General features: G+C 43.0%; 1 protein-coding gene across 1 annotated transcript; it reads right to left on the reverse strand.

Annotated features, from left to right (window-relative positions):
• Positions 1-1,464: 1,464 nt before the first annotated feature.
• Positions 1,465-22,235, reverse strand: LOC121571719 (GRIP and coiled-coil domain-containing protein 2). Its single transcript, XM_041883360.2, has 23 exons — positions 21,892-22,235; positions 21,260-21,316; positions 20,575-20,659; positions 19,952-20,019; positions 19,720-19,824; positions 19,233-19,580; positions 18,944-19,101; positions 17,080-18,796; positions 16,885-16,942; positions 16,428-16,627; positions 16,028-16,147; positions 14,658-14,822; positions 14,481-14,585; positions 14,043-14,205; positions 13,647-13,747; positions 13,238-13,453; positions 7,517-7,638; positions 7,256-7,432; positions 6,922-7,130; positions 4,698-4,916; positions 4,413-4,552; positions 4,130-4,331; positions 1,465-1,982 (listed from the first exon to the last, which is right to left on the reverse strand). Exons 1-23 carry the CDS (start codon positions 21,895-21,897, stop codon positions 1,909-1,911), a joined length of 4,815 nt encoding a protein of 1,604 aa, XP_041739294.1. The 5' UTR covers positions 21,898-22,235; the 3' UTR covers positions 1,465-1,908.
• Positions 22,236-24,154: the final 1,919 nt, after the last annotated feature.

Consider the following 24,154-nt stretch of genomic DNA (forward strand, 5'->3'; position numbering starts at 1 on the left):
ATTGAAGAGGTAAGGGAGGAGGATGGAAAATCTGATCTGCATAACATACCAATACCAATTGACATATGTTTGTATGCCTCCTTGTCTGTATACCTACAGACACAAAAGTGAGCAGGACTTCACATTTTTTCTTCTCTCTAAACGTGTGGATTATTGCTCTTTAGGCTCCCCTATTGGTAAATATAACACCTTTTAAAGATATACTGTAACTTCATTAGATTATAACTTTTTCTAAATGACCAAATATTACATCAATTTACCTCAAAATCATTTCATTGAGGTGACTTAAAAAGTTGAGATGAGACATTACATTTTTAGTTGAGCAAGAGTAGTGGCAGGCAGGGAAAGTCTTAAAAAATCTATTTTGTTATTTTATTTGAATTGTCATGTTTATTCACAGTTAAATAATCTCTTAGGAAGAAGGATGGTGGTTAGGCTACTGATTGCAGGGCTCCTTTTTATATATTGGTTGATCTAAAATGTACGCTTAAACTTTGACTTATTTGTCCTTTTCTAAAACATGTCTTAACCCAGAGCACTATAGATATCAACTTCAACCAAACTGCGAGGACTGGAAACCCTCACCAGTTTACAACATCAGTAATGATTCCTAACCTTATAGCCTAATAATCTCTTAAAATATTATTTTAATAATTAACAATACTTTCCCAGTTTAAATATAAAATTATTCATTACAAGTACATTCAGTTATTCCCATGTATTACTTGTCCCCATCTGGCCTCATTCATTAATAAGAAGCAGAAGCAGCTGCCTTAGGAATGACACAGAACAATGACATTAGCATATAACCCTGGGTAAGAGATGGGCCAAATCTGAACTGGCACTTCATTCCGAATATAGTGCAATATATGGGAAATAGAGTGCAATTTCAGGCGCAGCCTTGGTCATAGTAAATGAGAGCCTAATGTGACTCCTATACTTCATGTCACAGTTGGTGCTAGTCCACCAAGTCTGTAAATTCAAGTGCAAAGATAGGGATTTACTAATTTACAAACATCTTTCTGATGTGATATGAAGCACTACCATAGGACTACAGAGCAGAGGCTTGTATTTTACCCAATCATTAATATCTAGTACCCTTTCTGCATGTTTGGTTAACTTGGAAAACAAGCAGCCCCACATTGTAATAACATGGTAATTTCACAGCAAGTACATAATAATTACTATACATACACACGGACCAATTACAGACTATGTACCTACATATTACCAGAGCATCCTTTGGTATGTAATATTGATACATCGAAACAGGTGTGAATTGAACATGTGAATTGTTATAATTAAGCAATAAGGCCCGAGGGGGTGTGGTATATGGCCAATATACCACGGCTAAGGACTGTTCATAGACACAATGCAACGCCCTTAACCCCCGAGGTGCCTTATTGCTATTATAAACTGGTTATCAACGTAATTAGAGCAGCAACAATAACTGTTTTGTCATACCCGTGGTATACGGTCTGATATACCACGGCTGCCAGCCAATCAGCATTCAGGGCTCGAACCACCCAGTTTATAATTGTTGATTGACCACTCTGCATTAGAGCTTAACTGAAATGTGTTATCACAGTCATAGTTCACTTCATTAACCATTGTAACTTAGGCGCTGCATGGAGCTGATTATTATGAAGCAACAAATTCAGTCGTAAAAATTAATCCAAGTATTGAATGGGAGGCAATGAGGAATCATCACACCATGACCGGTCCAGTAACTAAACAGTTAAAAGAGTACTGGCTTGTTTTGCTGCTGTCAGTACTTGCTTCATTTCAAGTAGATGAATGATCATCAATAATATATTAAGACTTTTCAATAACTCCAGTTGATCAGACATATTGACCAGATGAAAGTGAAGGCAGGTAGAGAGATGGCAATAGTTGATGTGTGTGTGTTCATCTGATGCCAGACCAGCTGTGTAGGTAGGAGGTCCATCCGGAGCCTCTTGCTCCTCCCACCTCCTCCTCACCTGAAGCAGAACAGAGACAGGTTCAGAGACACAGGTAGGACACTACAGTATTTACTATACACTATACCAGGGATCATGAACTAGATTCAGCCATGGGACATATACACTATACCAGGGATCATGAACTAGATTCAGCCATGGGACATATACACTATACCAGGGATCATGAACTAGATTCAGCCATGGGACATATACACTATACCAGGGATCATGAACTAGATTCAGCCATGGGACGATTTTTTCTTGAGCAGATGGTCAGGGGGGCCGAAACATAATTACTAATAATTAGTTGACAGCAAATTAATCGCAAGAAGCCCAAACAGATATAATATTGGCCACTTTAGGAAACCTATTTTTTAAAGCTTAGAATCCAGATCACGTTCTGCGCATGTGTGATTTTACGCACACATTCATTTTTCTAACGTAGCTGCTGCTCACACTCCCCATCCCTTCACTCTTCTGAACCATGATGATATAGCCCATGTCTCATATTTCTGAACAGTTGCAATAAAAACACTGCAGCGATTTGAATAAACATTCCAAAACATATATTATAAAAGGCTACAACCTTCTCGGTCTGTCTGTTGCAACGGATATTGCAGTTGCACAAGCAGGACTCAGTCCCTACACTTTGAAGAAAAAACGATTCGCGTTTTGTGTGATGTAGGCTAATCTTTATAGTTGCTGCCATATCGTAGTTCCTGAAAAAATAACACTACTTGACAGCCTCCTGCGCAGCTTAGGCAATGTTCGCAATGACGATGAAAAAATAACCAAAACAAAGGCGATCATTGCGGCAGCGGAGCACTCAGCACAGCAGCTACGTAGGCAGCGGAGTCGGCACTCAGCTATGTAAAATGCCCAGAAATACACATATTTTTTGCCTGGGCAAATTGGGATACAGAAACTCCTTATCCATAGCCACTCCGTATAATATTTGACTAAAACATAATAATTTAAAACCTTGCTTACATTTGTAAACGATCACATACACTGAGTGTACAAAACATTAGGAACACCTTCCTAATATTGAGTTGCACCAGCTTTTGTCCTCAGAACAGCTTCAATTTGTTGGAGCATGGCCACTACAAGGCGTCAAAAGCGTTCCACAGGGATGCTGGCCCATGTTGACTCCAATGCTTCCCAAGGTTGTGTCATGTTGGCTGGATGTCCTTTGGGTGGTGGACCATTCTGGATACACATAGGAAACTGTTGAGCATGGAAAAACCCAGCAGCGTTGCCGTTCTTGACACACTCAAACCAGTGGCCTGGCACTAACTACCATACCCCGTTCAAAGGCACTTAAATATTTTGTCTTTCCCATTCACCCTCTGAATGGCACACATACACAATCCATGTGTCAATTATCTCAAGGCTTAAACATCCTTATTTAACCTGTCTCTACACTGATTGAAGTGGATTTAACAGGTGACATCAATAAGAGATCATAGCTTTCTCCTGATCAGTCTATGTCAATGTTTTGTATACTCAGTGTATAGCTCTCTATGCGTGGGAATACTTTGTAACAGATTTGGAACAAATCACTTAGAGCTAATTTGCTGGTGTTTTTACAGTTAAAAAATTGCTCTGAAAACTTAGTGGGGCAAATAAAATCAACCTCGGGCCCGGTTGATTCCAATGTTGACCTACATAAAATGTTGATGTCTCTGCAATTTCACTTAACTTACTACTCACACTGAGCGATCGATGGGTGTGTGTGTGTGTGTGTGAGAGAGAGAGAGTATGTGTGTGTATGTACAGCGTGTGTGTTGGTGTGTCTGTGTAAACAGTGTGTGTGTACACTACCGGTCAAAAGTTTTAGATTACCTACTCATTCAAGGGATTTTCTTTATTTTTACTATTTTCTACATTGTAGAATAATAGTGAAGACATCAAAACTATGAAATGACACATATGGAATTATGTAGTAACCAAAACAAATCAAAATATATTTTATATTTGAGATTCTTCAAAATAGCCACCCTTTGCCTTGATGACAGCTTTGGCTAAGACTACATGATTCCATATGTGTTATTTCATAGTTTTGATGTCTTCACTATTATTCTACAATGTAGAAAATAGTAAAAATAAAGAAAAACTCTTGAATGAGTAGGTGTTCTAAAACTTTTGACCGGTAGTGTACCTACCCATTGCGATAGCACCCAGTTTATTCTTCTCCTCAGGGCTGAGTTGTAACATGGTGTGTATGACGGGGAGCAGAGCCTGTCTCTCGCTGCCTGACCGCAGGAAGATGAACTGCAGGAGGACATTCTTCAGATACTCCAGGTTGGCTACACTCTTCTCTCTCTCATGGTTACGCTCCAGACGACGCACCTCAGACTTCAACAGCTAGAGAAGAAAGAATATTGACACAAGTATGAATGCGTGAGCACTGTAAAAGAGAGAGCGAGAGAGAGTGTGTGTACATACGTTGACCTGTTCCATCAGAACAGCATTGGTAGCCTCGGTCTCATGCAGTAGACTGTTCATGTGTTCCATACTGCGTGTAGCTGTGGCCAACTTCTGATTTAACTCCTCTTTAGTTGGCTCCACCTGCCACACAAACGGCTCTGGAACCAATCCCACAAACAAATGTCCCTTTAGCAGACAGTTGTATTCAAAGACACAGTATCTCAAATATGTGTCTCTTGTGGGAATAAAACCAACAACTACAGTATGTAGCCATTGAAATCATGCATGGACACAAACACATACCCTGTTTGGGGTCTGGGGAGGTGAGTAGTTGCTCCAGTGAGGGTAGGGGTGTGTGTGTGGGGGACAGCGACTCTGTCTCAGTGGTCTCCATGCCCTCTCCCTCCTCTCTAGCCATGGACTGGAGGTCACTGAGGCCCAGGCCCAGCCCCCCCATCCCCCCGTGGTCCACGGTCCGGCGGTCCACCACTGGCTTACGACTGGTCTGGACTGGAGCTGGACCTGGAGAGAGACAGGGGGAGGGGACGGTGGAGAGGGAGCGTAAGACAACACATATCATCTAGTCGGGCAGAGTGCAACAATGTAATTCCCTACTTCACCATGAGAGGGTGCTGGTGTGAAATCCTGATGCGTAGAGGACTGGGGGATAAATTCAGAAAAGAGGATGATAAAAAGAACTGTGCTGAAAAAGAGCGGACTTCATATAGGTACAGTTGAAGTCGGAAGTTTACATACACTTAGGTTGGAGTCATTAAAACTCATTTTTCAACCACTCCACAAATTTCTTGTTAAACTATAGTATTGGCAAGTCGATTAGGACATCTACTTTGTGCATGACAAGTAATTTTTCCAACAATTGTTTACAGATTATTTCACTTATAATTCACTGTATCACAATTCCAGTGGGTCAGAAGTTTACATACACCAAGTTGACTGTGCCTTTAAACAGCTTGGAAAATTCCAGAAAATGTCATGGCTTTAGAAGCTTCTGATAGGCAAATTGACATCATTGGAGGTGTACCTGTGGATTTATTTCAAGGTCTACCTTCAAACTCAGTGCCTCTTTGCTTGACATCATGGGAAAATCAAAAGAAATCAGCCAAGACCTCATAAAAAAAATTGTAGACCTCCACAAGTCTGGTTCATCCTTGGGAGCAATTTCCAAACGCCTGAAGGTACCACGTTCATCTGTACAAATAATAGTACGCAGGTATAAACACCATGGGGTCTTCTAAATGGACAATGACCCCAAACATACTTCCAAAGTTGTGGCAAAATGGCTTAAGGACAACAAAGTCAAGGTATTGGAGTGGCCATCACAAAGCCCTGACCTCAATCCTATAGAAAATCTGTGGGCAGAACTGAAAAAGTGTGTGCAAGCAAGGAGGCCTACAAACCTGACTCAGTTACACCAGCTCTGTCAGGAGGAATGGGCCAAAATTTACCCAATTTATTGTGGGAAGCTTGTGGAAGGCTAAAATATTTAATTCTCTCTACTATTATTTTGACATTTCACATTCTTAAAATAAATTGGTGATCCTAACTGACCTAAGACAGGGAATTTTTACTAGGATTAAATGTCAGGAATTGTGAAAAACTAAGTTTAAATGTATTTGGCTAAGGTGTATGTAAACTTTCGACTTCAACTGTAGGTGTGTGTGTGAGAGAGAGAGAGACAGAGGTAGAGAAAGAGATAGGGCGGGTTCCGGTGGGCAGACGGTGTCTGATTGATGGACTGAGAGAGAGTGAGAGACGTGTGGGTAGAACCACCTGCAGCCCGCCCTGCCCTTCACACCCTAGAGAACACACACACAGTGATGGAGTCTCTCTGGAACCTCTTGGCCCTAATTTGCACTTGAAGTTAACATAATTTTCGCTTTAAGATTCAAATCAAATCTTCAACCGTTTAAAGTTCAGTGCAGATGAAGGAAGAGAGACAAGGATGTGATTATATGATGTAATTATATGATGTGATTATAGGAAGGGATCCAGCCTTGCTGTCTCCAGAAGTGCGACTGCGCCCAACTCTTGTGTTAGGGTGGCACTAACGACCAGGCTCTCCAGATGGCAGTGTGCTGGTGCTACCCAGAGGGGCAGGCAGAGCAGGGCTGGATGGGCTCTTTATAGCCTTCACACTAACACCTGGCCAGCCTGAGATGAAGGAAGTCTCCTCTCTCTCCCATCTTTAAACAGCTGTACTACGACACTAGACGAGTAAGATCAAAAGACAGAGAGAGAGATAGATGGAGTGTGTGTGTTTACTCGGAGTGGCTCCAGAGGGCAGCTGTGTGGGAGGTGATATATTAGCTCTATCAGCTCTGCTCTCTCATACTCAACTCACAACCCCTCTCTCTACCTTTCCCCTGGCCTCTATCCCCTTCTCACTCTCTGCTGCCTCTCTAACCCAACACTCACCCCCCTCCTCTCTTTTCCACTCTTATCCTCTCCAAAACCTCACTCTATTCTTTAACAGTCTCAACCCAATCATCAGCCTCTCCGGTCTTACTGGTCTGGTTCTGCAATGTGAATAGTTGGTTCTCCAGCCTGGTCGTCTGGTTCTGCAGGGTCTCTACTGTAGTTCTGTGTTCGTCCTGAAGGTGGCGGATCTGCTCCCGGAACCCTGAACGTTGGGAGTCGGCCTGGGAGGTAAGCTGACCCACCGTCTGGGCATGCTCTGTCCGCAGTGACATACTCTCCGCCTGGAGAGACAGGAGTCTGGAGGTGGGGGGGGATAAAGAAGAAGGAGAGATGGGAAACGTTAACCCACTGAGCTAAAGTCTTGGCATGAGCTCTGGGAGCTAATACAAGACTTCATGCAAGGTTACTCCTCCTCCACACACCTCTCTCTGAGTTCAGCCTCTTTAGTGACGGTCTCCTGCAGTATCTTGTTGTGTCGTTCCAGCAGTGTGTCGTGTTCCATCTGGAGCTGTTGGAACTCTGCAGTGCTCACCGCCAGAGTCTGCTGACTGACCTGCAGCTTGGCTTTATACTGGTCCACCATGGACTCCATCTGGTCCCTGTGACACACACATTATTATCATATAACACACACATCAAATATGTCACCATATAACACACACACACAGTATCTGTCCCTATACCTCTCCTGTTTGGTGGCGTGTCCGTCGCTCTGGGCTGAACTCTTGTTCTTCTGCTGTTTGAGGACATTGTGAACTCTGACCTTATAGCTGTCAAACTCAGTAGTGACAGATGACAGCTCAGCCTGGAAACAAAATACACACCACACATTGATTTAAGTTTTCATTAATTCAATGCTTAACAAACTGTTTGTCAGCACACATATTACGTGGTACCGGTATCTCTATTTTCACCCTGAAGTACAATTAGGTGTGTTTCTGCAGATCAGCAGCTATAAATATGACGGTGTATAGCAGGGGTAGGCAACTAGATTCAGCATCAGGACGGTTTTTGTCGGAGCAAATGGTCGCGGGGCTGGAACATATAGTGCCAAAGTGGAATTATGTTTTTTGAAATGTTTACAAATTAATAAAAAATGAAAAGCTGAAATGTCTTGAGTCAATAAGTATTCAAACACTTTGTTATGGCAAGCCTAAATAAGTTCAGGAGTAAAAATTTGCTTAACTCACAAAAAGTTGCATGGACTCACTCTGTGTGCAATAGTGTTTAACATGATTTTTGAATGACTACCTCATCTCTGTACCCAATATATATAATTAAGGACCCTCAATGTAAGGACCCTCAGTTGAGCAGTGAATTTCAAACACAGATTCAACCATAAAGACCAGAGAGGTTTTCCAATGCCTCGCAAAGAAAGGCACCTATTGGTAGATAAGTAAACATTTAAAAAGCAGACATCGAATATCCCTTTGACCATGGTGAAGTTATTAATTACACTTTGGATGGCTTATCAATACACCCAATCACTAGAAAGATACAGGCGTCCTTCCTAACTCAGTTGCCGGAGGAAGGAAACCGCTCAAGGATTTCACCATGAGGCCAATGGTGACTTTAAAACAGTTACAGAGTTTAATGGCTGTAATAGCAGAAAACTGAAGATGGCTCAACAACATTGTAGTTACTCCACAATACTAACCTAATTGACAGAGTGAAAAGAAGGATGCCTGTCCAGAATAAGAAATATTCCAAAATATGCATCCTGTTTGCAACAATGCACTAAAGTAATACTGCAAAAAATGTGGCAAAGCAATTCATTTTGTGTCCTGAATACAAAGTGTTATGTTTTGGGCAAATCCAATACAACACATTACTGAGTACCACTCTCCATATTTTCAAGCATAGTGGTGGCTGCATAATGTTATGGGTATGCTTTTAATAGTTAAGGATTGGGGAGTTTTTCAGGATAGAAAAATAAACGGAATGGAGCTAAGCACAGGCAAAATCCTAGAGGAAAACTGGGAGTTGAATTCACCTTTCAGCGGGACAATAACCTAAAACACAAGGCCAAATCTACACTGGAGTTGTTTACCAAGAAGACAGTGAATGTTCCTCAGTGGCCGAGTTACAGTTTTGACTTAAATCTACTTGAAAATGTATGGCAAAACCTGAAAATGGTTGTCTAGCAATGTGGAAAGCTCTTAGACTTACCCAGAAAGACTCACAGCTGTAATCGCTGGCAAAGGTTCTTCTACAAAGTATTGACTCATGGGTGTGAATACTTATGTAAATTAGATATTTCTGTATTTCATTTTCAATAAATTAGCAAAAATGTCTAAAAACATGTTTTCACTTTACCATTATGGGGTTTTGTGTGTAGATAGGTGAGATTTAAAGAATATATTTTATCCATTTTGAATTCAGGCACAACAAAATGTGGAATAAGTCAAGGGGTATAAATAATTTCTGAAGGCACTGTAATTATAATAATTTGTACACTGCAAATTGACCACAACTAAGCCCAAAAAGAGATTGTATTCGAAAATAACAATAATTTACCTTGATTACATTTGAGACACGATCACGTCTCTATTTTGTTTGTTTAGTAAAAAAAATTCTGCTGAATTCCTGGTGATTTTAGTCATTTTTTCCCCCGCAAACAAAACTTCCCCCCCAAAATGTATTTGGCCCACCTGTTGCCAACCCCTGCTGTATAGTGTGTGTGTGTGTGTGTGTCAATGATTATATATTGTAGTGAATAGTACAGTGTTAGTGTGTAGGTCCTGGAAGTAGGCAACCCAGCAGCACTTCCTCTACCGTGGAGCCAGACAGTAACGTTCATTATCACCCACTAGACCCCAGGGAAATAATACGATTTGGTTTCAACCATTTAGAAAAGCTGCACACTCAAACTCTACTGATGGGAAATCCATGAAGCCATTTCTTCTGACTGAGCTGGGCTAAAAGAGGGGATGGAAAGGGAGATTGGGAGATGGGTTGAGCTAGGTCCAGACAGAGGTTGAGAGAGGAGAATGAGCAAGAGAGTGAGAGCGAGGAAGACGTGGTTGAGGCTAGAGAGGGGTGAGGAGAGATAGAGGTGGGAACAGAGAGAGAATAAGATGAGCGAGAAAACCAAATGTGTGCATGTTCGTGTGCGCCTACGCGTGTGTGTGTGTGTGTATGTAAACTACCATTCAAAAGTTTGGGGTCACTTAGAAATGTCCTTGTTTTCGAAAGAAAAGCAATTTTTTTTCTCCATTAAAATAACATCAAATTGATCAGAAATACAGTGTAGACATTGTTAATGTTATAAATGGCTATTGTATCTGGAAACGGCTGATTTTTTATGGAATATCTACATAGGCCCATTATCAGCAACCATCAGTCCTGTGTTCCAATGGCACGTTGTGTTTTCTAAACCAAGTTTATAATTTTAAAAGGCTAATTTATCATTAGAAAACCCTTTTGCAATTATGTTAGCACAGCTGAAACTGTTGTGCTGGCCTTCTTGAGACTAGTTGAGTATCTGGAGCATCGGCAATTGTGGGTTTGATTACAGGCTCAAAATGGCCAGAAACAAAGAACTTTCTTCTGAAACTCATCAGTCTATTCTTTTTCTGAGAAATGAAGGCAATTCCATGCGAGAAATTGCCAAGAAACTGAAGATCTCGTACAACGCTGTGTACTACTCTCTTCACAGAACAGCGCAAACTGGCTCTAACCGGGATGCTGACCTTCTAGGCAGAGTTGCAAAGAAAAAGCCATATCTCAGACTGGCCAATAAAAATAAAAGATTAAGATGGGCAGTCTGAGATATGGCTTTTTCTTTGCAACTCTGCCTAGAAGGTCAGCATCCCGGAGTCGCCTCTTCACTGTTGACGTTGAGACTGGTGTTTTGTGGGTACTATTTAATGAAGCTGCCAGTTGAGGACCTGTGAGGCGTCTGTTTCTCAAACTAGACACTAATGTATTTGTCCTCTTGCTCAGTTGTGCATCGGGGCCTCCCACTCCTCTTTCTATTCAGGTTAGAGCCAGTATGCGCTGTTCTGTGAAGGGAGTAGTACACTACCGGTCAAAAGTTTTAGAACACGTACTCATTCAAGGGGTTCTCTTTATTTTTTAAACGATTTTCTACATTGTAGAATAATAGTGAAGACACAAAACTATGAAATAACACATATGGAATCATGAAGTAACCAAAAAAGTGTTAAACAAATCAAAATATATTTTATATTTGAGATTCTTCAAATAGCCACCCTTTGCCTTGATGACAGCTTTGCACAATCTTGGCATTCTCTCAATCAGCTTCATGAGGTAGTCACCTGGAATGCATTTCAATTAACAGGTGTGCCTTCTTAAAAGTTAATTTGTGGAATTTCTTTCCTTCTTAACACGTTTGAGCCAATCAGTTGTGTTGTGACAAGGTAGGGGGTATACAGATGATAGCCCTATTTGGTAAAAGACTAAGTCCATATTATGGCAAGAACAGCGCAAATAAGCAAAGAGAAACGACAGTCCATCATTACTTTAAGACATGAAGGTCAGTCAATACGGAACATTTCAAGAACTTTGAAAGTTTCTTAATGTGCAGTCGCAAAAACCATCAAACACTATTTTACATTTACATTTTAGTCATTTAGCAGACGCTCTTATCCAGAGCGACTTACAGTTAGTGAGTGCATACATTAATTTTATATTTTTCATACTGGCCCCCCGTGGGAAACGAACCCACAACCATGGCGTTGCAAACGCCATGCTCTACCAACGTCCCTGCCGGCCATTCCCTCCCCTACCCTGGACGACGCTGGGCCAATTGTGCGCCGCCCCATGGGTCTCCCGGTCACGGCCGGCTACGACAGAGCCTGGATTCGAACCAGGATCTCTAGTGGCACAGCTAGCACTGCGATGCAGTGCCTTAGACCACTGCGCCACTCGGAAGATATGATGAAACTTGCTCTCATGAGGACCACCACAGGAATGGAAGACCCAGAGTTACCTCTGCTGCAGAGGATAAGTTCATTAGAGTTACCAGCCCCAAATAAATACTTCACAGAGTTCAAGTTACAGACACATCTCAACATCAACTGTTCAGAGGAGACTACGTGAATCAGGCCTTTATGGTCAAATTGCTGCAAGGAAACCACTACTAAAGGACACCAATAAGAAGAAGAGACTTGCTTGGGCCAAGAAACACGAGCAATGGACATTAGACCGGTGGAAATGTGAGATTTTTGGTTCCAACCGCTGTGTCTTTGTGAGACACGGTGTGGGTGAACGGATGATCTCCGAATGTGTATTTCCCACCGTAAAGCATGGAGGAGGAGGTGTTATGGTGTGGGGGTGCTTTGCTGGTGACACTGTCTGTGATTTATTTAGAATTCAAGGCACACTTAACCAGCATGGCTACCACAACATTCTGCAGCGATACGCCATCCCATCTGGTTTGGGCTTAGTGGGACTATCATTTGTTTTTCAACAGGACAATGACCCAACACACCTCCAGGCTGTGTAAGGGCTATTTTACCAAGAAGGAGAGTGATGGAGTGCTGCATCAGATGACCTGGCCTCCACAATCCCCCGACCTCAACCAAATTGAGATGGTTTGGGATGAGTCGGACCGCAGAGTGAAGGAAAAGCAGCCAACAAGTGTTCAGCATATGTGGGAAGTCCTTCAAGACTGTTGGAAAAGCATTCCAGGTGAAGCTGGTTGAGAGAATGCCAAGAGTGTGCAAAGCTGTCATCAAGGCAAAGGGTGGCTATTTGAAGAATCTCAAATCTCCATTTTCTTTTGATATGTTTAACAATTTTTTGGTTACTACATGATTCCATATGTGTACAATGTAGAAAATAGTAAAAATAAAGAAAAACCCTTGAATGAGTAGGTGTTCTAAAACTTTTGACCGGTAGTGTACACAGCGTTGTATGAGATCTTCAGTTTCTTGTCCATTTCTCGAATGGAATAGCCTTCATTTCTCAGAACAAGAATAGACTGATGAGTTTCAGAAGAAAGTTATTTGTTTCTGACCATTTTGAGCCTGTAATCGAACCCACAATTGCTGATGCTCCAGATACTCAACTAGTCTCAAGAAGGTCAGTTTTATTGCTTATTTAAATCAGCACAACAGTTTTCAGCTGTGCTAACATAATTGCAAAAGGGTTTTCTAATGATCAATTAGCCTTTTAAAATGAAAAATTGGGATTAGCAAACACAACGTGCCATTGGAACACAGAACTGATGGTTGCTGATAATGGGCCTCTGTACGCCTATGTAGATATTCCATTAAAAATCAGCCGTTTCCAGCTACAATAGCCATTTACAACATTAACAATGTCTACACTGTATTTCTGATCAATTTGATATTATTTTAATGGACAAAAAAATTGCTTTTCTTTCGAAAAAAATGACATTTCTAAGAGACCCCAAACTTTTGAACAGTAGTGTATACCTTGGCAGTGTTGGCCTCCTGCTGTAGCGTGGTCAGTCGGTGTTGCAGGGAGCTGCTTGTTCTCTGCTGTTGTTCCGTCAGAGTCCTCAGCTGCTCCTGCAGCCTGTGGCGCTCCCCAGACAGGTCACAACACTGGATCTTACTGTTCTCTAGCTGCTGTTGGTGGGTCTCCAGTTCTCCCTTCAGAGAGGCAAGGGTCATCATCTGAGAGGCTTCCTGCACAAACAAACACACATGCGCTTACAAACACACACTACAATGTCAGTGTTTCTAAGGCAACCCCCAACTAGGCTCCTACAATGTATTAACGTAACCTAACACTGTCAACATTCATTATAATACAGTAGTGACGTCACACATAGGGGAAAGCAGTAAGGGGAACACAACAAAGTGGTTCCTGGGGTCTGACCTGTCGCTTTGCGTCCGCCAGGTCTTTCTTGGTTTTCACCAGCAGCTGTTTCATCTTGGAGCTCTTGTCCTCCCCCTGCTCCAGCTGGGACTTCAGACCCTCTGGAGGATCACACGTTTCAGGAATGAAATAATACAGAAATGCATTAAAGGGCATCATTATAATGAATGAAACCCATTATAGAAACGTAAAGGATTTTGTTCTACTGTAACCTGATTTAGTGCCGTTTTAGTAGGTTAGTTGTAAGAGAACTATGTCAGTGGGGCGAATGGTAGTGATTGGTGTGATAAATGTCCCATGTAGCTCAGTTGGTAGAGCATGGCCAAGCGCTAGGGTTGTGGGTTCAATTCCCACAGGGGATGACTAAAATGTAAAAATGTATAAATGTCTGCGTACCAATCTTCTGGTTGAGTGTTTCTTCTTTCTGAGTGTGTGTGTGTATTTGTGTTTTCAGCTCCTCCACACACACATCTTTCTCTGACAGTTTGGTGTTGAGTTCTTTGACCAGGCGTTCATAGTCTGCCATCTCCATGTCCAACAACGAGCTCTGCTGGGCCTCCTGGAAGGACAAAACACACACATATTCACAATAGATTCACACTGCACCGCAACATACACACACTGAATCATGTTTCTAGACATCTTAGTATGAGTAATGGAAAAGCAGCTTCCAGTGCTTGAGGGGAAAACGTTACTTTGACATCCTTCTAGAGTCTGAGAGTTGTTTTTTAGGACTAGAGGCAACACGACACACAACTCCCAGTGAGGGTTAGAAGGAAGGGCTTCACCAGCTCTTTATTTGAGTGGCCATGCCGTGTGTGTGTATGTGTGTACCTTGCGTAGCTGCTCCAGCTCTTGTGTTGTCTGTTGAGACTGCTGCTTCTGTCTGCGGAGCTGAGCTGTCAACTCCTCTACCTCCTTCTGCAACGACGACAGTTCCTGGAGACACAAACAGAGTTAACATAGTACACGTACACACACACACGCACGCACGCACGCACGCACACACACCTTTGTCTTCTGTTCCTTCAGTAGTCTCTCAGCCTGATGGTCTCTGTTCAGGGTGTTTGTCTGTCTGTGTAGCTCTGCTGTCTGTCCTTCCATCTGTCTCACCATGCTCCTCAGAGTCTCCATCCCAGTCATCAGGTCCTCTCTCTCCAACCACAGCTGCTCATGCTGGACACACAGAAAAACATACATTTAAGAAAACTTCACTCAAGAGTTCTTGACAATCACCAGTCCCCTTGGCCATATAATCAGCCAGCCAGGGATAGAGAATACACTTCAACATATCTAACATAAAGACATCCAGGGAAGTCTCAGACACTGTTCAGACACTATTTTGAGTTTCTCTGTCTGTACTTCCAGTCTGCAGTCCCAGGGGAGCTCTCAGCTCACACAGCCATGACCAGCATCTCCCTCAGTAGAGACAACGCTACAACACCAGATGGAACCAGACACTGGTTTATTTACACACACTCCATTACTTCACTAGAAAGACAATTAGGAGGAGATTATAATATCATAAGAAGTGGAATGGAAATAATTAACTAATGGATAGTTTATATTTGTACTGAGGGGGAAATTGTCAGTCTGGTTGAGCACGCTGGAAGACTGAGCATGGTTTGTGTGTGGGACTGTTGTGTGTTGTGTGTGTGTGTGTGTGTGTAATGGGAATATTTGTGAGGCGCACGGCGATGCAGTAAGGAGCTCGATTTGGCCTCTGCGTCACACCCTCTGTAATGAGCCTCCGGAATACATTCCCAGAGCAAGCATAAATTGGCTTTTACTCTCATCCCACACACACACATTAACTGATTGATGTGCACTAAACTAAAGACTTCAAGTCATTGGTGTATGTCATGGGAATATTTAAGATGAATAAAGTTCATATTCAGTTTAGAGTTAACACAATGTTTAGCATATTTATATATTTTCTCTTTCTGTAGTACACATGATTTCCAGTGTTCTGTTTGTAACACTTCGGTTGATGGTCACTAGATCTGATGCTGTATGTTATGGATTCAACTCATATCTGTTGATAGTGATTGACGCCAGACTGGAGGTATAAGGACCGAGGACATACTGATTATTACTGTATTCTGTGAAACACTGATTCTGTAGCAGCTGTTATAGTCACTGCCCTTTGTTTTGACTTCCTACAAGCCTCTCTGGCTGGTGTTTACAGTACACTTTGTGCTGTCTGATTAGTATATAACGGGCCTATCTCCAAGAAGCCAGTTAGACATTTTCTCTGCTTCTGTGCTGGAGGTGTCTTCCTGTTGCAACTTGTAATGAACCTGATTGATTTATGATTGAATTTATCTGCGACTGCTCTTCTCTTTTGCACCTGTAAATTCCTAGAACAGTGTATGTGATACCTGTTGTACAGCGGTGTTGAGTCGTTTGGTCAGCTCTGAGATCTGTTTCTCAGCTCCCTCAACCTTCTCTCTCTCCTTATCCAGCTGCTCTGTCTGCCTGTCGTAGTCCAGCTGCAAGTTCTGTAACACACAAATGTAATATTAAAACACATTCATTATTGAGTAGGCATTGTACAGTTCAATGCAGAATAACACATACTATATCAAGCTGCCTGTTCTACACAGTGACAGGGTATCCATCCATTCAGGTCTGGAACAAAACTCCCATTAAACTGGGCAGAGTGATTTGATCTCTATTGGCTCACAAAGCCAATTCATAAAGACAACCGAATGAACCCATTTAATGTGGCTGTTTTGCATTACTAACTGAAACACAAACAGAAAGCTCCTTATTGAGTACCTTGTATCCCTCTGCTCCATGGATGATGTCTTTCATTGAGCAGGTTACTCTCTCTCTCTCAGCCTTCAACACCTCCATTTCCTCCTTCAGAGACACAGCCTCTTTCCTGCTGGTGTCCAGCTCCTTCCTGGCCTTCACAGCCACAGCCTTGATCTTATTCATCCTCTCATCCTTCTCTTTTCTTTCCTTCTCCAGCAGGGCTGCGATGAAGGGATGGGGGGATGGAATCGAAAGAGGACACAGAGACATCATCACACAAAGATCACTGGCAGAATCAGAATCCCTTAATGATTGGCACTTTGTATCTGTCATTCTTATATGAGCTTAATAATCACCTAGAAAGAAGAAAACAGGCATGACATTGTTAGTACTGCTCATCTGTGTTTACTGGTCATAGTATCACACACACACTTTCCTGTTCTGGACCTCTCCATTACAGTAGTAATTAGGAACGTACCGATTTTCTCAGTGAACTCACTGGCTGTGTTCTCCTCTGACACAGTGGAGGCTGTAGACTGTTGGGGGGAGAGAGAGGGAGGAAGAGAGAGACAGGGAAGTGGAGGGAGAGGAAAAGTAAATCTGTAGAACTAATGAAAGATACCTCAGCAGTCGCTGTAACAAACTTGAAGACACTGACAGAAGAAGCACTCACCTGTAGGACAGCAATCTCACTCTTCAGCTGAGATATGACTTTGTCCTTCTCTGTTAGCTGCTGTTGTAGCTCTCTCCTCTCCGCTTGTTCTTCCTCCTTCTGCTCCCTCTCTTTGTCTGCCAGTGTCTCTGTAGCCTTGCTGACCTGGGCCAGCAGTTCCTGGTTCTCTGTTCTCATCTTCTCATTGGCCACTTTCATCTCTCCCAGGTCTCTCTGTAGAGCTTCAGTATCCCCCACCAGCTCCCCCAGATTACACTTCAGGAGGCTCCTCTCCTTCTCAAGCTCCTCTATACGAGCCTGCAGCTCCTCCACCTCCTCCCCTGGGCTCCCCTGCACCTCCTCAGACCTCTCCTTCTGCACCTCCCCTAGGCTGCTCTTTAGCAGGCTCCTCTCCTTCTCCAGCTCCTCTATACGAGCCTGTAGCTCAGCCTCCTTTTCTCTTTGGCCTTGACTCTCCTCCACCTCCCTCTCCTCCCTCAGCCTCACCACCCCCATCTCTCTGTCCTGCAGTGCTGACAGTGTTCGGTCTCTCTCTGTGCTCACCACATTGAGTGTCTCCTCTAACTCCTGAACAGCACTCTCCTTCATCTGTAGCTGAGAGAGGATCTCCCCGTTCTGCCTGCTCAGATCCTCCATTGAAGCCTTTAGCTCGAGGGTTAACGCTGTCTGCTCCTCAAGAGAGGCCTTTAGCTCAGAGGCTAACACAGTCTTCTCCTCCAGAGAGGTTTTTAATTCGAGAGCTAATTCTGTCTTCTCCTCCAAAGACATCTGCAGCTGCTCCTTCAGCCCCTTGGCTGCCTGTGTCTGCTCCAGGAAGCTCTCCAGCCTCTTCTCCAGGCCCTGGACCTTCTCCAGCAGGCTCGCTCTGTCTTCATTCAGCACTCTCACCTTCTCCACCAGACTCTCTCTCTCCTCAGTTAGCCCTCTGACTCTCTCCTGTAGCTCCTGGATCGCTGACGTCCCCTGTTCCTTCATAGCTTCATACTGTCTGACGAAGTCCCCGGTCCTCTGACCTAGCTCAGTCTCCAGGCCTCTCAGGATGTCTCTGGTGTGTTCGTACCCAGCCACCGCCTGGCTCCTCTCTTTGGCTAGAGACTCACATTCACCCACCGCCTGGGTATTCTCTCTAGCTAAGGTCTCACACTGGGCCCTCAGCTCCTGGACCTCCAGGATCAGTCTCTGCTGTTCTTCCAGGGTCAAGCTCTGGTGGTCTGTGTCAGGGACAGGGCTGGACAAGCTCTGTCTGGGACTGGAGGGGCTAGCAGAGCTGGCAGGCAGGCTGTACGCTGGTTCTCTCTGTGGCCCGCTCTGCTGGAGCTGAGTGAGGGCTGGAACCTCCTGAAGGTCACACTTGGGGGTTGCCGGGCTCAGAGGGTCTCGGTAAGTGGTCATATTCAGGTCAGGGGTCGCACCTTCCTGTGTCATCAGCAACTCATCGATCTTAAACTCTAGCTCCTCCTTCTCTGTCTGAAACTCCTCCCTCACCCTATCAAGCTCCGCCTCCAGTTGAGTTTTCACATTGCCCAGGAAGGTCAGTTCATCTTGCAGCATGGTATTCTGGGATTGTAGGTCCTCCAAGGCGGATCGGAGCTGTCCAGTCTCCGTCTCTCCATCACTGGCATCAATCTGACTTAAACCAGACAGCTCCAACATCCTGGCTATACCTGAGCTGCGGCCGCTAGGCTCCTCCTCTTCCTCCTGCACATCCTGCAGGAAGCTGTCATAACAAGAAGAGGAAGAAGATTGGATTAATGAAGCACTTTTTAAAGTGTCTCAAAGCGTTTTACTGTACAGTCTATGACTCATCTCATGTCATCCAACACCAATATCTTGTCCAACACCAATGTGTAGCACTAGGACCCACCTGTCTTTGAGAGCGAGCTGCTCACTGAGTTCCTCTTGGAGGAATAGCAGTCTCTCTCTCTCCATCTCAAAGTCCTTCTCCAGAGCTCTCAGCTCCTCTTCATGTTGCATGCTATGCTGGGCCAACTCCTCTCGTAGGTTCTCTACTTCCTGCTGGGCCTAAAAGAAAAAGAAACACACATACAGTTTATTGCAAAATTTAGACCAGAAGGTCTTTGTCAGCTGTCGGCTTACAACAGTGTGAGGGTATTTCTTTTGTGAAATTTTTCTTACTCTACTTTTGAACTAACCTCTGTCTGTGCCTTCTGGTGGTCCTCCTGCAGCGCTGCAGCCTCCTGGGCGCTTCGCTCCACGGCTGCAGCTAGCTCCGTCTGCAGACTCAGGATCTGCAACTCCAGGCTGTGACTAACAGCTTCTCCACTGTCGTTTGTATCTTCCTTTTTGCTTTCCCTCTGCTTTTCTTTCTCTCTGTCACTCTCGTCTTTCTCTCTCAGAAAACTCTGAAAGAATTTGACTTCTTCTTTGTGTTTGGCCTGGGATACGTGCATGGCCTTCTCAAAAGTGGCCATCTTTTTCTGGTGGTCTTCCTTGGCCTGGTTCAACTCTCCCTGCAGGGTGGCCAGTTTCCTTACTGCGTCCTGGTCATATTCAACAGAAAACATAAAGTTAGAACTGGACTGGAACAAAAGGCTGAACACCCTGCAGCTATCCAGGACTAGGGTAAGTGACCACTGGTCTGGCCTACACAGACCCATAACATGGTCTACTACAGTTCACCTGTTCCCGCTGCTTGATCTTCTCATTGTCCTTCCGCAGTAACACTGCACTCTGCTGGGTCTCAGCCCTCTCCAGCAGCAAGGCACTCATCCTCTCGGTCAGCTCCTGGTAGAACAGAATAGAATACCACAGAATAGAATAGAATGGAAAACACATTACTTACAAACAAACACTCAAAGCACTTCAACAGCAGCTTATTCATTTTCTCATGTAACAATTTAAGACCACAAACCTGTATGACGGAGTCGTCTGACTTGCCTGTTGGCTGAGATTTGAGGGTGTCAACCTCATTTTCCAAATCTGAAAAATATATTGGGAAATAAAAAGGACAACAATTGTTAAAAAGGAAATCCTACTACTGTATTGATATTATCAACCATCACAACATTGAATAGTAAACCAATGGTTATTTTTGCACTGTCTCCATGCACACTCACAGGACTCTATAGACACCCACGCACACTGACACTCCAACACACACATAACATGCACACACATTTATACTGACTCTACACACACATACAATCATAATTTACATTGCTGCTACTGTTTATCATATATCCTGATGCCTAGTCACCTTACCCCTATACATATCTACCTCTATTACTCCAGTCTCCCTGCACCTTGTAAATATGGTATTGGAACTGACCCTGTATGTAGCATCTTACTTTCTCCTGTTCTTCTTATTTATATTTCTCGTGTGTTTTTGTTCTACCTTATGTTATCTTTAGTGAAACATTGATATTGATTATTACACTGTTGGGTTTGGAGCTTGCAATAATGATATTTCACTGTACTTGTGCACGTCACACTAAAACTAGAATCTAAACAGTGTATGACAGGTGCATCATGTACCTGCACATTTGGACTTCATCTTCTGGATGGCAGCCATCTGCTTCTTGGCAAACTTGATGAGGTCATCCTTGGACAACGTGTCCAACTTCATAGAGGTAACAAACAGTAAGACAGAGGTAACAAACAGTAAGACAGAGGTAACAAACAGTAAGACAGTGGTCCTCTGTAGCTCAACTGGTAGAGCACGGCGCTTGTAACGCCAAGGTAGTGGGTTCGATCCCCGGGACCACCCATACACAAAAAATGTATGCACATATGACTGTAAGTCGCTTTGGATAAAAGTGTCTGCTAAATGGCATATTATTTATTATTATTATAGGTAACAAACAGTAAGACAGAGGTAACAAACAGTAAGACAGAGGTAACAAACAGTAAGGCAGAGGTAACAAACAGTAAGGCAGAGGTAACAAACAGTAAGACAGAGGTAACAAACAGTAAGACAGAGGTAACAAACAGTAAGACAGAGGTACCAGTGAGACATAGAAAGCATTATTTTAGGGTCTCAGTACTAGTCTTTTGATATTATAAAGTTCTCAAAAGTATGAGCACAAAGACCAATCAATTGATGTATACATCATTGATACAGAAAGTGTACATTACATTTCAAAATACTGTAAGACTGATAAAGGAAGCATGGGGTGGTGGTGGGTAGGATAGTATTTCTGAGAACTCGGGAGTGCTGCACCTTTGACTTTGCTGCACCTGAAGGTGGTGAGGCCACATACTCTGGGCCAGTGTCCTGCTGTTGTGGAGACAAAACAATGACATAAAACAGGATATACCGGTATCTCTCTCTCTCTCTCTCTCTCTCTCTCTCTCTCTCTCTCATACATACATACATACATACATACATACATACATACATACATACATACATACATACATACATACATATATATATAGAAACATCATGTATAGCAAATTTCTTAAGCACCAATCTCACCTTTGCAGCCTTGGCAAACACTACAAAAGCGATGAGTAGGTATCACGTAGCTAATCTCATCTAGATTTCCATCTCTGCCTTTGGTGATACCGAAGCATGTGAACACTTCTGGATGAGGAAACAGCTAGCTAGTTGTCCATAGCTACCATTATAGCTAGCAAACTAGACCAGTAACTTTGGCAAGGTTTATGACTTAACTATCAGTTCATGTTAGCAGTTGTGTAGTCAGTAGTATTGCATATTATTTAAAATGGCGATTTAGTTGTCATTACTATTATGTTAGCTAGCTAGCTATACTAACGTTAGCTAAGCCTGCTACTAGCCAGTCAGACGTGCTAACAACAATCACTTTCATGTCGTTGGACCAAACTTACCTCCATCTTGATCGAAGCAATGTAACTAACCAATCGTTAACGAAATCGGTAGTCCGTGTAGCTGAATATCTGATATATGTTATTGAATTGTACGATTTGAAAACTAAAGCATTTCACTATTTTGATGATCTCCAACGCTAAGCTTCAATTCATTTCCGACTTCGTCAAACAACGTCCACACGTACGTCACAGCGAACATAATCGATAGTGCCTGCCAGACTTCAGACTGTCTAATAGTAAAAACGGCAGATAATTTTTTTGTTTCAAAGTAACATTATTTATACACTGCACTAGGAATTTCCAGGTGAACAAAAGAGAAGAGCAGTCGCAGATAAAGTCAATTATATATCAATCAGGTTCATGTCTATTAGCTTCTTCTTCTTCTTCTTCTTCTTCTTCTTCTTCTTACTGTGCGGGATGGAAACAAGATTACCAAAAATTGAACAAAATACCCACCAAAAAACTACCAAAATATAAAAAAAGACACAAAAATATACTAAATCAAACAACTTTTCTGTTAAAAAATAAAACAGATCTGATCCCTACACAGGCTCAAGGGGAATCTGGGAGGGAGGGTCTTCCGGCGCCAGTACCCCTTGCAAGTCTTCAGATGTAAAATCCTTAAGTCCCAAAAACGTATCTGCCGCAGCCACAATAATGTCCACTTTCATAGACTTCTTTGAGACTTGTGCCGTATAGTTTATAACTGTGGCAATGAACGCCACAATATCCACCTTTTTAACACACAGGGTATCTTTTGACTGGCAGCAAACATTTACTACAGGCTGGGGTTCTTCAATACTCTGTCCGTCTGCACACACTTGAAACGTCCAAATTCTTTACAATTCTTATACTGCAATGGTTTGGGCACGAATGCTCTTACAGCGTATCTCACATAACCAAGTTTCACATGCGTAGGTGTTTGCTCTTTATCAAAAAACGACAGGACCGACAGACTTTCTTCTTTTTCCCCATTCACCCAGCGGGTCAGAAGCTGAGCACCAACCACACCAGGAATTTTCTTCAGGTATTCAACCTGAACATCCGTCGTCACCCTGAGATGACTCCTTTCATGGGTGCTCTATTCCGAAGTTCAAAAACACAAACCTTCTGTTGTTCGGATTCTTTTGAGGCTCACTGCAATCTTCCTCTGTTCTTCAGAAATACAATTAATCAAAATAAGACCACTCCTGGTCACTCTGACACACACCACTTTTCGCAGCACATACTTCACCATTTTAGACACCTCAAACGCAGTGGCGACTTTAGCATGTAAATCTTGGTGGGGCAAACTAAAATATATATTTTTAGATGCATGCCAGCAAAGCCACTACAAAACACAACACTAAACAAACATTAATTGCACTATAAAGGTGACAAACGGTGCCCACACACTGTTAGGGCCTACATAAAGCTGTCCCAACAGCAGAGCTTTCTTTTCAGCACCATGTAGTGAATCCTTACCACTGCTACACCTGGCTATCAGGTGGATTGACAGCATGGCCAATGTATTCAACCTCAGTCTGGACCATGATGTTGAATGTTTATCCTTTTAAACTTGGAAAAGAGACCGTTAAACCCAGACTTGGACCACACACCCACTCCACTGAATAGCAGGCTAGGGATTGCTTTGCAACACTTGCAGTTAGCCACTGATTCCTTCCAAACCACTCATTGCTGAATTTGCTATTTCGAACTTGTTGTGTAATGTTTATGTCCAATGGCTGATGAGCACCGATACGTTTTATCTATCAGTTCTCTTCATATGACAAGGATTGAAAAGGATTTTCCAGTAGATTGTCGACGTGATTCATGATGATGACTGCTTGTCTAGTTTGCTAGCTAAGATTTTGAAAGGATGATGTTGACATGATCAGTCCAATCAAAGCTACGGTAGATATAATATATGATTTGACGTCATTTTATCTGTGGCCAATGACCTTGAGCCTTCTTGGATGGGCACTTCTAATATAACTCTATGGCAGCACCCAATGGGCTTGAATTTTCGAGCTCTCCCTGTAGATTTTGCGGTGAAGTAGTGTCCCCATGAGTGACAGAACACTGAGCCAATCACGGCGCAACTAGAGAACATTACCAACCCCTATGCTCTGTATTTTCCGCTGGCTGCCCCATCACCACAGAAAGCACTCAGCTAGGCTGAAACACCTGCATTTTGGAGCTGCCTTACTCAAGAAAGCAAAAAAGAGACCATGTTCGTATGCAGCTTTATTAACTCAATTACTTTAAAACTCAGTTTTTCACA

This window comes from Coregonus clupeaformis, chromosome 29 (assembly GCF_020615455.1).
Source record: "Coregonus clupeaformis isolate EN_2021a chromosome 29, ASM2061545v1, whole genome shotgun sequence".
Taxonomy (NCBI): Eukaryota; Metazoa; Chordata; class Actinopteri; order Salmoniformes; family Salmonidae; genus Coregonus; species Coregonus clupeaformis.